Here is a 15492-nt window from a genome sequence, read left to right on the forward strand (position 1 = left end):
ATAATAATTCAATAACATAATAAATATTTCCCAGAAAAAATTCAATATATTTCAAAATAACTTAAAGCTGCTACCTCAAAAATGATCTGAATTTAAGATTATAATAAACCCAGAAAATTGTGCACAATTCAAAATAGGTTTTAGATTTATTAACAAATGTTGGGTCTTTTTTAAAGTTAATAACTCAAGTTATTATATTTCTTAATATTAAAAAGTAGTATAATTGAAATTTAGCCTACAAATAATTCATTCTGAATCCCCTTTTTTTCATATTTTGTTTGAAAAGTCTAATGCTGCTATATAGTAAAGACAGATGTTTAAAATATGCATATTTGAAGAAAACACAGAAATGTAAAATCATACAAGAACACACCAAGTCATTTTTTCCCTAAGGTTTAATTTTAACTTGTAAATTTTAAATGAATGTAACGTCAATCCAAGTCTTTTCTTATTTGCAATGCACAAACTATTTTTTGTAACTTGCAGGTAAAATACATTCTTTTCATCATGGTAACACTTTTTTTTTTTTTCTTGAGTTCTTTTTATTCAATAGTTTTAACAAGTCACTTCTGGTTTGGCTAAAGAACAATCCTAGCACAATAATGTTTCAACTTGCAAGGAAGAACACCCTTATTGAGTTGATAGAACTCCACTAGCTGAATTAGATCTGTGAATCTTGTGTGGCCATCATCCAGTGTGTGGAACATTTCACCGTCATCTTCAACCTGCAGAAGGAAAAGCAACAAACTGGTGGAGGGCAAATTATCGAGAAGGACAACCCGTTGTAAACTGTCTCCATTTTCCCAAACTGGCACATTTACAAAACTAAAAGAAAAAAAAAATCAAAAGAACATGATACCATGCCCATGTCTTCTTTGTAACATCACTTATATTTAAAAGAAATATCATCCGATTTTTGGAGAAGCAGTGTGGCCCTACTTTGTCTACTTTTAATTCCCAATGTTTTGTTAGTGTACCATGTCTATTTTGAATCAATGAACAGTGAGAAATTTATAATTAAGAGTAAAAAAATGTTAATGATCCCAACTTATAGAAACTAATTTCCATTTCTAAATGTTGTCTATGTAGCCTCAAAAATGAACATTCCCACAATTTGCATCAGTGAATTGATTCTGAAGAAATAAAAATCATGCTAAGAAAGAATCAGTGGTCTTGTCTTTTTATTTTTATTTTTATCAGTGAAGTCTTCTGGAATTAAACAATTCACATTTGCTGCTTGGGACATTGATCACATAAGCAAAGAAGTAGAGAAGATACTTTATATGGCCTTTGCATAATTCCGAAAAGAAGAAACTTAAAAGGAAGCTCTAACAATTTAGAGATCTTATGGAACACCTTCCTGAAAGTAGACTGAATTTCGAATCTACACTACGTGGTTCCAATATCCATGTCACACACATACCCACACGCATATGCTCACAGACACACAGCAATAAAAGGAACAGAAATCCCAAAGTAAACTGTCCCACCCAGAACCAGAATATGCTCATAATACTTAAGTCTTCACTAGTTCTACAGTATCTGTATTTTTATCACTCACCATTAAAGATAAAACAATAAAAAACAAAGCAATGTTTTTAAGACAAGAGAGGAGAAAGGATTTTAAAATAATTGTTTTTAAAGAACCATTATGCGAACTCAGGAGAAAGAACCTTTGGTGGCTTTTTAACAATAGGTGGCATGGGGTCCATATAATATTGCTAAATCATATTTCATAGAAAAAGGAAAATTTAATTTTTACAATTCCTGTATCTTCTCTTAATTCAGCCTCATAAAACCATTTCTGCCAACCTTAACTCTAGTCAAAGCACAAGCTCCCAAATTATATTTAATAAAAGGATGAAAAGAAAACCAAAGTTTCCAAAAGCTCACGCATTAGGATCATTTCTAATACACGAATATGAAATCACAAATTACTTACTGGTATAATTTGAAAGTGCTTTATTTTTTGTCCATGACTCATTGACAGTACGAAAGTTTTGGGGTTACTCTGACTATCCCGTACCAAGAAAACTCTGAAGAAAGAGAAGGAATTTCAGTATGTTTCTACATTTACTCATGGATTTCATAGAATTATAGTATATGACAAATCCAGGGAGTGTATTCCAAAATGTTGTAGCTGGGGACTCCTTTACTATGTATTCAATGGGTGAAATTATTCAGCTTGGTAAACAATAGGGCATAGTATAAACTTGTGCTATAAAACTGCCATCAGAGCTAATATAATTTTTTTTGTGACAGGGTCTCACTCTGCAATCCAGGCTGGAGTACAGCAGCACATCATAACCCACTGCAACCTTGAAGTCCTGGGCTGCAGCAAAACTCCTGGCTCAACCTTTCAAGTAGCTAGGACTCCGGGTGCATGCCACCAAGCCTGGCTAATTTTTAATTTTTTATTATTTTTTGGAGACAAGGTCTCACTACGTTGCCCAGGACGGTTTCCAACTCCAGGTCCTAGGCAATCCTCTCACCTCAGCCTCTCACAGTGCTACAGGCATGAACCATTATGCTCAGTATCAGTTTTAATTTAGGACAAAAACACAGCTCATTTGTTAAATTGTTTGCTCACAATAACCAGTATACTACAACAATAATTAGTGCTATGTCCTTTTTCCATGGGGAAATTGGGTATTCACAAGTAACTCTTTTGCGCAAAGAATAAGGCATTAGCATATTGTTATTTTACCTTCTGGGTCATGTTAGGCCTAGAACAAAGATAATAATTTAGAATGAAATCACATTTTTATGATGCCTCATCTCTACTGGATCCCCCTTCTTTTGATTCGGGTTTCTATTGTTACATACACAACAGAAAATAAGAAATGCATATATTGTAAGAAATCAATCTTGAAGTCATTTATTAAATGTTTAAGCAATACGTGTTAAGTAAAAGAAACAACCAAACATCATGTACTTTAACCTTGAAGAATGTAGCAGAAAAGCCTCTATCACATCATGCTAGAAAAACAAGACATGGCCTAATGGCCTAAGAGAAAAATGCTGCCAGGCGTGAATTCTTATTTACTGGCAATGCGGTGCAAAACTAGTTGTATATTAATTGTTGGCAAACACAACAATTAATGTGTAAATGGTCCCCACTGGCAAATCCAATACTAATCTTACTGTGCCTGGGCAAAGAAGCAGCCAAATTTAAGGTATCACAGATGTCTGACGTGATTATCCATTTCATTTTTGCTGCATGAGATTATGACATTACATCACTGGGAGATAGGATAAAAGGGCATTTCACCGGTAAGTCAAGCTGTAATTCTCTCTCCATTCCCAAGCAGATCACCACTACCATCTAGTGGATCACTTGGTACCATCACATCTTTCCAAAGGAATACCAAAAAAAAAAAAAAAAAAAGACATCATCATTCTTTATACAATTATTTCATTTACATTAGGAAAACTGAGCTCAACAATAAAGAAAATTAGAATCCTCCAAAATGTGTTAATTTTTTTGTGACTTATTTCTTGTCTTGGTCTTATCAGATTTCAATTCTGCTGATTATTCGAATTTATATCCAAAAAGACTGTGCTCCGTGCAGAGAAGCATATTAAAATCTTCTCTTATTTACAGTCTAGTGAAATGCTGCCTTGCTATTAATAATCGTCCATGTGAAGGTACGTTTTTATCCAAATGTCAGTATTAAATCACCTCAAAATCTTGTCATCATCTTAACCAACTACAGAAGATAAAGGATCCCATCACCACTTGTTTCAATTGATGCTGGTTTCACTTCTCTTCCAATCCTCACTACAAACTCCCTCATTGGTATTGCACTTGGGAAGGGAATTTAGCCAGTATTATAAATAGTATCTGAAACACTGAGTAATTTGAGAAGAGAAAAATTCTTCAGGTTATAAATCTTTCACAATACAGTTCATATTTCTCTCTTTTACATATTCCATGGTACCTTATTAAGTGACAACATGAGAAACAGGCAAGATTTCTGTAGGTTTATATTACTTTTAGCCTGAAAATTTTAGAAAAGAAACCAATAGGATGGTAAGCAGACAACAAAAATATTAAACAAATATTTAGAATATGTATTCAACAGCTTTATACTTAATACACCCTGCATACCTAAAAACTACAACCTGTAAGATAATGTGATACAAGCCACCATTGATTTTATGTTCCAATCAAAGTGTTGACATCCAAAAACACATTCAGTTACCCCCCACTGATTAATATCGGAGATGCTAGAATTGACACAGAATTCAATATAGTTCAATAATGTTACTGGTCATTAGTTAAGGACAAACCATCCTAGTCTTTTACCTGTTCATTTATGCACAGGCTCTGTCCCAAGCAGCATACGGATATTGTCAGAATACAAAGGCAACCGCCTTACAGGAAGAAGTCACTTCTCTTTCATGATAATCCCAAATCAAAAACTCTTTTGTGTGTGTTTAATAAATAATCACTACTTATAGGAAAAATCATACAAGTCACTGCTACTCAAAATTAAAAATACCAAGCTTACCCGTCCACAGGTCCTTGCTGACTAATCAATCGCTGAGCTTCCTCTCTGGAAATTCTGTGGTGAAACCACGGCTGAGACTGGTGGATAGCTAAAGACATAAAATGGATGGAAAACAAAGCTTTGTTTAAAACAGCACGGTTTCATTACGTGACTTTCCACCATATCCACCCAGTGATAACATCTCAAGACACAGCTCCCTATCCACTCAGCAACAGTGACTATGAATGAACATACCCAAGTTGGTGGAGGAGCTCTGCGAAGGGGCAGGGGTACCTCCGTGTGTGCCCAGGCGTAAACATCCTTTTTTCTGAGCGAGGAAGGGGGAAACAAATCTCATCTTTGGGGTGAAACAAACTCAGATCATAAATACTTTCAAGAAAGTAAAGCTATTTATACCCTCCAAGCAAGTCCTTCTTCAACAGCAACTGAAAGGGCTTCAGTGGGATTTTCTATAACTCTGCTCTTCTGGCCTGAGAAGTCCATTGCTACCAGGGAATTCTCCGATATACTTCTCTGGGAAAAAAGCACATTCGAGCCATAAAACTGTCTTTAAAAGTTACCACACTACCTTTCCGTAATTTGGGGGCAATATATTTTGATTCTAGAATGGGGTTCCAGAAGTGGCTAACAGGAAATTAAGAAGTTAACATGTTAATATTCAAAGTAAAATGGTACTATAAAATACTTTGGTTAAACAAGTTACATAGATATTTCTCAAGGTAACTGAATTAAAAACTAAATAGTTTTAAAATCTTTCAAAGTAATCATGTCTTCTTCTAGTCTCCAGTAAAATGAAAAACCTTCTACTTAGAGGCTCGGTGCCTGTAGCTCAAGCAGATAGGGTGCCAGCCATATACACCGGAGCTGGGGGGTTCGAATCCAGCCCGAGCCTGCCAAACAACAGTGACAACTACAACCAAAAATTAGCCAGGCATTGTGGTGGGTACCTGTAGTCCCAGCAACTTGGGAGGCTAAAGCAAGAGAATTGCTTAAGTCCAAGACTTTGAGGTTGATGTGAGCTGTGATGCCATGGCACTCTACCCAGAGCGACAGCTTGAGACTCTCAAAAAAAAAACAAAAAACTTCTACTTAGAAAAAAGAACTATCCTTCCTGTGGTTAAAAAAGATCCATTACTTCTGAATTCATCTCTTTATTAAGCTTAGAGATTCATCAGTCATCAATTAAATGTCAAATCCATCTACTTATGAAGCAGCTAGAAGATTCAAGATACAAAAAAAGGTATAATTTAGATTGACATACAACATCTCTTTAGAAATTGTACTCAAGTTTTATAATGGAGCAAACCAGAATATGTATTTTAAAAGTATCACATCAACTTTCACCTTGTTTAGAAAATAAAGTTTTGTGAAATAATAATTCAGGACACTTCACAATATTAAAATTGCCATGATTTAAGAATGAACACTTTCATCTTGTAAGAATATACGTGGCCACATGAGAGGCACAAAACTATGCCTGAATGATACAAGAATTGATGCAAAAAAAAAAAAAAAGACACTGTTAAGCATACATAATTTACACCGGTAATAAAGTCATCATTTTGCTAATTCCCTCTGTTATTCATACTCTCTGAGTTGAAAGTAAAATATCCAACTTTTACTTTTTAAAGTAAAAAGTATTTGGTTTCACAGCATTTTTTAAAAGAGCATGCCACCTCACAAGTCATAAATTCTAAAAAAAGAGACAACTGTCAATCTCTAGTTAAGAGAATAATTGGTTTCTACAAGGAATTAAATCTCTCCGAAAGAAAAAAAATAAAGATATGGAAAACATTTAACAGTTATTCTCCACTAATTAGTAGAAGGACGAAACCAAAAATGGAGTTACAATCGTAGATTATGAGCCAATCTACATCTGGGGACTTGTAGCTTAAAACCATATTTTTTTCTATGTAAATATTCTTTTCCAATATATCTAGTGGGTATGAGTGCCCTTTTGTTACGTGACTATACGATATAATTGTCAGGTCTTGGTTTTTAGTGTACTCATCACCCACATAGTGAACGCTGTTCCCAAGAGGTAACTTTTATATCTGAGTTCAACCAAGCCTAGTGAACAGACTATAGTCAAATAGGAGCTTCAGACAAAATCTTAGCCACAAAAAAATTTTTCAGGCCTTCTCTATTACTATGTCACACATCTCACTTTATTAGCATTTGTTATTTTCCCTTCAAACCATGCTGGAGAGGTCCACAATCTTATTACGGTTCATCTCTATTTCTAGAGATCCGGCATGCAATCTTTCATTTGTTACAGGAACCTTTAGAACTGACAGCTGCTCTTTCCAGACAGATGCTGTCTCTGTAATCTCTATTTGCTGTCACACCTTAGTTGCCCTTTTCACCCCGTGATCTTCTGTGCTGGGCTGTGGACCAGTCGGATATACTTTTGCTTCGCTGACATTAATGAAAAGTGTCCACCTGCCCAAACCACAGAGTAACTAGCCTCAATCGTAATAGCTTTATCCTTCCAATATCTCTCCCTTCACGAGCCAAGATGGGTTCTGCAATTTCAAGTTCCTGGTAACATAAAAACACCATTAGGAAAGAAAAATAAACATAATCCGTTTTTTCCCTTCAGTAAGGCAGGCCAAAATATAGAACAAGATTTTATGTTCCCTAATTACCTGACATACATAAGATGATTACAATATAAATAAGGGAATTTTTCATTTGTTACCTTAACTACACTAAAGGAAAACAGAATATACAGCAAATGTTTCCTACTGAATGGCAGGTGGTGGATGAAAAATTAATAGTTTACCTTCGGTGAACAAAGACAGAAGTAAAGCATAGTCTGACAAACTCAAAAGGTCATTTTCAGCTCAATTTCTTTCACATAGGAAAGCAACGTTGATAACATTCAGTATCGGTTGTATTTCTCAAATATTTGTTCCTTTTTCTAGCTCTTTCTTCTTAAGCGATGAACAGGGCAGGCCCTAAAAAGGGGGTCTGTGATTTTTTAACAGCTTGTCTTTCTTTCTAAGAAAGAAGAGGCCCTCGTACACCCTGGATTAGGCAAGCCACACTCTGAGCTCAGACCTACTCACACTTAGAGAGGTTTATACATGCAATGCTTTGCAGGCGGTTTTGCTAGGTAACTAGCAGCCACATCCTCTTTCTCATTCCATTCGAAGGATCTACATAGACTGGCAGCACAGTCATTAGCAAGAGGACACAGGCTTTCTTCAGATACTGTTCCCTCACCTGCTGCATACAAGGGTACGGGACATTAGACACCTAATAGATTCTAGAAATTAAGCCACCATCACCTTTATTTTACACTACAGGACACTAGTGACTGATCAAGGTCACACAGAGGGCTTATATAAGAGCAGTCACCAATGTGTCCTGTCTAAAGTTCTTTTATGAACCACAGAGTGGGAGGTACAGAGAAGAAATTGCATGTTTCAGGTGTCTGGCTCCAGAGTTGAAATTAAAGAATAAAAAGGATTTGCATAGACTCCACCTCCCCCAAGGCTCCCATCCCTTCAGTCCAGCCAGGGCCACATTAACAGGTGCTTCCTGAAGTGATGCTGTGTTTGCCCTAAAAAAAAGCCCAGATATATGTGGCTTCCTGAACTGTCTGCTGCTGCTTTTCATAGCAAAGGTTGGTAAAGGTGATTGTCATGTTCTTTTTTCTATGGTATGAGATTTTTTTTTCTCCTTTCCGTTTTCCAAATGCATACCTGGAAAACTTAAGAAAATAATATTGTTCCTTTAAAAATATATCCCAAATGTATTAACTTTTCAATGTTGCTCACAAAAAATAGATCCTGGATGAAAAGCAACAAGGCCAGGGACGTGCCTCTGTGGTCACTGACTCTCCTTTAAATAATCTCCTTAAATCCTAGAAGAACAGGATTCTGTATAGATGGCAAGGTCAACATAGCTACCTCCTAAAACTTCTAAGGTTCCTTTGTGGAAATTCAGAATAGTGGAGGTATAATTCTCACAAGCTACTTTGTCCGATTATGTTAACTGTCACATAAGACAGGACTTTATCACATATTTCCTTACCTCTTCCCCAACATTCCCTATTCCCTCCAGATTCCCTCAGGGAGTGTGTCTTCCTATAGGTGGTTTTAAACAAGTAAAGCCACACCAACCAAACTGTCGTTCACATCTTGATCAACAGTAGAATCACTTTCAATGGAAAAAAGAAAGAATAATACCACACTCACATGCTAACGACAGTGATAAGAACAGAAAGTACTTTATTTATGATAATTGTTCTCTATAATTAAAATATAATTGCCTCCAAATACCTAGTGGCTATTAATATGCTCATCTTAATAACTTTGGACTCCAAAAGAAATTTGGAGGGATTTAGGGAAGGATTAAGATAATAAACTTCATTATTCTTTTAATATACACGTGGACTGAAAGATAAGTGTAAACTGACAAACTGTAAAAATATTCACCTTAAAGTGATTGCTTTTATGAAAATTCATTGCATTCCTTGCTGCCTTATTTTAGGTCTTAAAAGTAATATCAGACAAAGATGAAACGTTACTCTTGCATAACTTAAAGCAACGTAACTACAGTATTAGAGTTCTTTTTCTATCTAGTTTATCAGGCTTCATAATCAACATTATTTCATGCCTCATTCCTAGAGTTGAGCATTTCACCTGCTACATTACATGTGGGGTGAATGTACCTTCCTTGGTCACAGTCAGGAAGAGCCTACTTTTAACTTAAGTGGAGATGTAGATTTCAAAAATGCGCATTAACTGATTTGTAACACAGGTGCATACCTCTGAATTCCTAATATACTCAATATTAAGGAGCTCAGTAAAGACAGTAGCACATAAATTTTAAATTCAGAAGTAAATTTCTTGTGTTAATGCACAGGAAATTAAAATTAGATCCTAAACAAGGAAAAAGATGTGTCTGTGTATATCTGCAAATAAATATCCAAGTTACAATTATATAAATCTCAGAAGCAGTGCTAGAATTAATGTGATGCATGACCTATATTTTGGTTTGCAGTTTTGGGGTTTCCTGGAAAGCAGTCTGATTTTTAAAGACCTGAAACTTAAGAAAAATAAATAAATAAAGGTTATTGTTAGAAAGCCAGAATGCAGCTTTTAAAATTCCAAATCATCAGCACCTTTCTATTAGACTATGACAATCATAGAATCAGTATTAAAATAAATAAATAAACTCATCACCCAAATCAATAATTAAGAAAACAGGATCCACAATGCCAAGGAAAATGTTCTATAAATTCTCAAGGTCTACTCTTCAAATGTTATAATGACAGAGAATGACACACACAATTCTGTCAAATATCTTAAAATTTCCCTTAACATATAAAATTATGTATTTTAACTGAATACCTTCCTATTACAGCTATGGTTCTATCATATAGGCTGCAAACAAATAAAATCCAAAAATAAAAAAATCAATGTAATATTATACCAGAATGGTGCCAAAGATTTATTTTACTTGACCAATAGGAACTAATGTAAAAGCATTATATTGTACATTTGCAATACAATGTAATTGTAAGTTAATAGAACGTGAATATAAAAAACAAAAATAGGTTCGAAATTTGATCCTTACCATGGGTGATATACTCTGAGAACTGCAACCACTTCTACCTTGGTACGGATGCATATAATTCTGGTACAGCTGCACGCCATACTGCAGAATAAATAAATAAAAACACATTCCCACCACTTTTACTACACTGACCATTTATGAAAGTCAATACTTTCATTAATTAGATAACATCAATATTTTAAAAAGTTTTCTTTAAAACAAACACGTAAAGCAAACAAAATTTTAAAGAGAAACTTTTGGTGCCCTACAATATTACATTTACAAAGTCAAAGGTTTCTTTAGCCCCACAACTAAAGGTCTAGCTCATCAGTATAAAGTTCTGGAGCTGACATTTCTACATTATTCTTAGCACCAAACTGTAGCACAACTATTTGGAGTGGTGCCCTGCCTCATGATAAGAAAGTGCCCTGGGAAGGGAGCCTGTGTTTTCTGGTACAGAGATTCTGAAAACCTTACATACATCCTAAGCATCACTATATAAAATGTGCCTTAATTCTCTAATAACCGACTGATGAATTTTGGTAAATCCATAAACATGACCCTGTATTAAAGATTCTTGATACGGTATTATACCTGTATCAATACTCTTATGTTTAAATTTTGCTTCAAATTCAGGGAAACCAAAGTCATGGTGAATCGAGGTGATTTCAAACAAAAGGGTTTTAAAAATACAGTGTAAATGGTAAGCGGTAAGAACTGCAGCGTCCTCACTTTCAGGAAACAAAAATCACACCGATTGGGGTGATAGGCCAAAACTGAAAACTAGGTCTGGATTATAATTAGACTATTAGCTTGAGAAACTGAAGAATGCCATGATCAAACTTGTCTAAGACATGTTCCCCTCTGAAGTTACCACCTTTGGTTTGTGCCGGATTGTGGAAGAAAAAAAAAGAAAAGAGAGAAAGAAAGAGAAAGCAAAGGGATAAACACTTTTCCTTTTCCTTTTTAGCTATACTTTCTATAATTCTCTCCATTTTGTAGAACTATAATGAACTTAAAAGTTAGGTCCTTAAAAAAAAATGACAGGTCCTACATAAAAGAGATGAACTAGATACCATGGAATCAAATCTTACCTGTAAGATAAATTCCACTGAAACAGTCCAACAGAGCTGTTTCTCTACTAAATGTGATTTCCTTAAAAGCAATTCCAGCAAAATGGATGTATTGGTAATTAGGCAAAAAATCAGAGGGGGTCTAAGAGTCACTGTTTTCAGGATTTTGCATTTAACATGAATACAAACCCACAGTCATTTAAAATTCTCTGTGTTGACTTCTTTATCCAATTATTTCCCAACTTCCAAACCTTATTTTTGTAATTTTAGGCATGATGGACATTAATGGTACTTAATGAAATCTATTTAAAATCAACTCTAAGCTTACTCTAAAAAGAAGGCAGAGAAGCTTAATTCCTAGTCAAGTTCATTTTGGAAAATATAAAATAATCTCAATAGAGGAGTAAGATGGCAGCCGAGTAACAGCTTTCTTGCATCTGGGCACCGTGAGTCTGGGGAGATAGAACTCCAGGCATCTCTGGCTGGTGGGATCTGCCTATCATCACCCCTGCGCGGATACAGGGAGTCAGCGAGAGACTTCTGGACCCCGAGAGGAGGACTAAAACAGTGGAAAACCGGCAAGCAGTCGCGTGTGTTCAATTGGTCTAAACCCACTGCAACTTCCATAGGCACGAGAACTTAAAGAGCAAGAGGAAGGGAAAGGAAAATTAGGGCAAGGAAACAGATAAAAGAAACCACTCATGAGGAAGAATCAGCAGAAAACTCCAGGCAACATGAAGAACCAGTCCAGAACAACCCCACCAAGGTACCATGAGGTAGCTACTGCAGATGATTCCACCTATGAAGAAATGTTAGGAATGACAGAAAGGGAATTTAGAATAAACATGTTGAAAACAATGAAAGAAATGATGGAAACAATGAAGGAAACTGCTAATAAAGTGGAAAATAACCAAAAGGAATTCCAAAAACAGAATCAAATAAGAGATGAACGATATGAAGAATATAAAAAGGATATAGCAGAGCTGAAGGAAATGAAACAGTCAATTAGGGAACTTAAAAATGCAATGGAAAGTATCAGCAACAGGTTAGACCATGCAGAAGAAAGAATTTCAGAGGTAGAAGACAAAGTTCTTGAGTTAACTCAGATAGTAAAAGAGGCAGAAAAGAAGAGAGAAAAAGCAAAACGTTCACTGTCAGAATTATGGGACTTTATGAAGCGTTCCAACATACGAGTTATAGTAATTCCAGAAGGGGAAGAAGAATGCCCCAGAGGAATGGAAGCCATACTAGAGAATATTAGAAAAGAAAATTTCCCAAATATCACCAAAGATTCTGACACACTGCTTTCAGAGGGATATCGGACCTCAGGTCACCTCAACTCTAACCGAGCTTCTCCAAGACACATTGTGATGAACCTGTCCAAAGTCAAGACAAAAGAAAAGACTCTGCAAGCTGCCAGGAGTAAGCGCCAGTTGACCTACAGGGGCAAATCCATCAGAGTGACCGCAGACTTCTCTAATGAAATTTTCCAAGCAAGAAGACAATGGTCATCTACCTTTAATCTACTCAAACAGAACAATTTCCAGCCCAGAATTCTGTACCCTGCTAAGCTAAGCTTCAAAATTCACGGAGAAATCAAATCATTTATGGATATACAAACATTGAGGAAATTCGCCACAACAAGACAAGCTCTACAGGAAATACTTCAACCTGTTCTGCACACTGACCACCACAATGGATCAGCATCAAAGTAAAAGTTCAAAAATTAAAGGACAGAACCTAAACTCCACACTGATGCAAAAGATAAAACTAAGCAATGGACTCTCACCAAATAAGACGAATAGAATACTACCACACTTATCAATTATCTCAATAAACGTTAATGGCTTGAATTCCCCACTGAAGAGACATAGATTGGCTGACTGGATTAAAAAACACAAGCCATCTATTTGCTGTCTGCAAGAAACACACCTGGCTTCAAAAGACAAATTAAAGCTCTGAGTCAAGGGTTGGAAGACCATTTTTCAGGCAAATGACATTCAGAAGAAAAGAGGAGTTGCAATCTTATTTTCAGATACATGTGGATTTAAAGCAACTAAAGTCAAAAAAGACAAAGATGGTCACTTTATATTGGTCAAGGGAAAACTACAACAAGAAGACATTTCAATTCTAAATATCTATGCACCCAATTTAAATGCTCCCAGATTCTTGAAACAGACCTTACTCAGTCTGAGCAATATGATATCTGATAATACCATCATAACAGGGGACTTTAACACTCCTCTTACAGAGCTGGACAGATCCTCTAAACAGAAATTAAACAAAGATATAAGAGATTTAAATGAGACCCTAGAACAACTGTGCTTGATAGATGCATATAGAACACTCCATCTCAAAGATAAAGAATATACATTTTTCTCATCACCCCATGGAACATTCTCAAAAATTGATCATATGCTGGGACACAAAACAAATATCAACAGAATCAAAAGAATTGAAATTTTACCTTGTATCTTCTCAGACCATAAGGCACTAAAGGTGGAACTCAACTCTAACAAAAATGCTCGACCCCACCCAAAGGCATGGAAATTAAACAATCTTCTGTTGAATAACAGATGGGTGCAGGAAGAAATAAAACAGGAAATCATTAACTTCCTTGAGCATAACAACAATGAAGACACAAGCTACCAAAACCTTTGGGATACTGCAAAAGCAGTTTTGAGAGGAAAATTCATCGCTTTAGATGCCTACATTCGAAAAACAGAAAGAGAGCACATCAACAATCTCACAAGAGATCTTATGGAATTGGAAAAAGAAGAACAATCTAAGCCTAAACTCAGTAGAAGAAAAGAAATATCCAAAATCAAATCAGAGATCAATGAAATTGAAAACAAAAGAATCATTCAGAAAATTAATGAAACAAGGAGTTGGTTTTTTGAAAAAATAAATAAAATAGATAAACCATTGGCCAGACTAACGAGGAATAGAAAAGTAAAATCTCTAGTAACCTCAATCAGAAATGATAAAGGGGAAATAACAACTGATCCCACAGAGATACAAGAGATCATCTCTGAATACTACCAGAAACTCTATGCCCAGAAATTTGACAATGTGAAGGAAATGGATAAATATTTGGAATCACACCCTCTCCCTAGACTTAGCCAGGAAGAAATAGAGCTCCTGAACAGACCAATTTCAAGCACCGAGATCAAAGAAACAATAAAAAATCTTCCAACCAAAAAATGCCCTGGTCCAGATGGCTTCACACCAGAATTCTATCAAACCTTCAAGGAAGAGCTTATTCCTGTACTGCAGAAATTATTCCAAAAAATTGAGGAAGAAGGAATCTTCCCCAACACATTCTATGAAGCAAACATCACCCTGATACCAAAACCAGGAAAAGACCCAAACAAAAAGGAGAATTTCAGACCAATCTCACTCATGAATATAGATGCAAAAATTCTCAACAAAATCCTAGCCAATAGATTACAGCTTATCATCAAAAAAGTCATTCATCATGATCAAGTAGGCTTCATCCCAGGGATGCAAGGCTGGTTTAACATACGCAAGTCTATAAACGTTATCCACCATATTAACAGAGGCAAAAATAAAGATCACATGATCCTCTCAATAGATGCAGAAAAAGCATTTGATAAAATCCAGCATCCTTTTCTAATTAGAACACTGAAGAGTATAGGCATAGGTGGCACATTTCTAAAACTGATTGAAGCTATCTATGACAAACCCACAGCCAATATTTTACTGAATGGAATAAAACTGAAAGCTTTTCCTCTTAGAACTGGAACCAGACAAGGTTGTCCTCTGTCACCTTTACTATTCAACATAGTGCTGGAAGTTCTAGCCAATACAATTAGGCAAGACAAGGAAATAAAGGGAATCCAAATGGGAGCAGAGGAGGTCAAACTCTCCCTCTTTGCTGACGACATGATCTTGTACTTAGAGAACCCCAAAGACTCAACCACAAGACTCCTAGAAGTCATCAAAAAATACAGTAATGTTTCAGGATATAAAATCAATGTCCACAAGTCAGTAGCCTTTGTATACACCAATAACAGTCAAGATGAGAAGCTAATTAAGGACACAACTCCCTTCACCATAGTCTCAAAGAAAATGAAATACCTAGGAATATACCTAACGAAGCAGGTGAAGGACCTCTATAAAGAAAACTATGAACTCCTCAGAAAGGAAATAGCAGAGGATATTAACAAATGGAAGAACATACCATGCTCATGGCTTGGAAGAATCAACATTTTTAAAATGTCTATACTTCCCAAAGCAATCTACCTATTCAATGCCATTCCTATCAAAATACCAACATCGTACTTTCAAGATTTGGAAAAAATGATTCTGCGTTT

The 15492-nt window shown here is 35.7% G+C and overlaps 1 protein-coding gene across 2 annotated transcripts in view; it reads right to left on the bottom strand.

Moving 5' to 3' along the window:
• Positions 1–387: 387 nt before the first annotated feature.
• GRB14 (growth factor receptor bound protein 14) overlaps positions 388–15492 on the bottom strand; it is a 117630-nt gene continuing 102525 nt past the window's right edge. For both annotated transcript variants that reach the window (XM_053597820.1, XM_053597821.1), the window contains 6 exons: positions 10104–10184; positions 4911–5027; positions 4749–4821; positions 4515–4602; positions 1943–2036; positions 388–725 (listed from right to left, as the gene is read on the bottom strand). In XM_053597820.1, coding sequence (XP_053453795.1) covers positions 579–725; positions 1943–2036; positions 4515–4602; positions 4749–4821; positions 4911–5027; positions 10104–10184 — 600 coding nt within the window. In that variant the 3' untranslated portion in view covers positions 388–578. The remainder of the gene's footprint in view (positions 726–1942; positions 2037–4514; positions 4603–4748; positions 4822–4910; positions 5028–10103; positions 10185–15492) is intronic.

The sequence above is a fragment of the Nycticebus coucang genome, chromosome 7 (assembly GCF_027406575.1).
Source record: "Nycticebus coucang isolate mNycCou1 chromosome 7, mNycCou1.pri, whole genome shotgun sequence".
Lineage (NCBI taxonomy): Eukaryota > Metazoa > Chordata > Mammalia > Primates > Lorisidae > Nycticebus > Nycticebus coucang.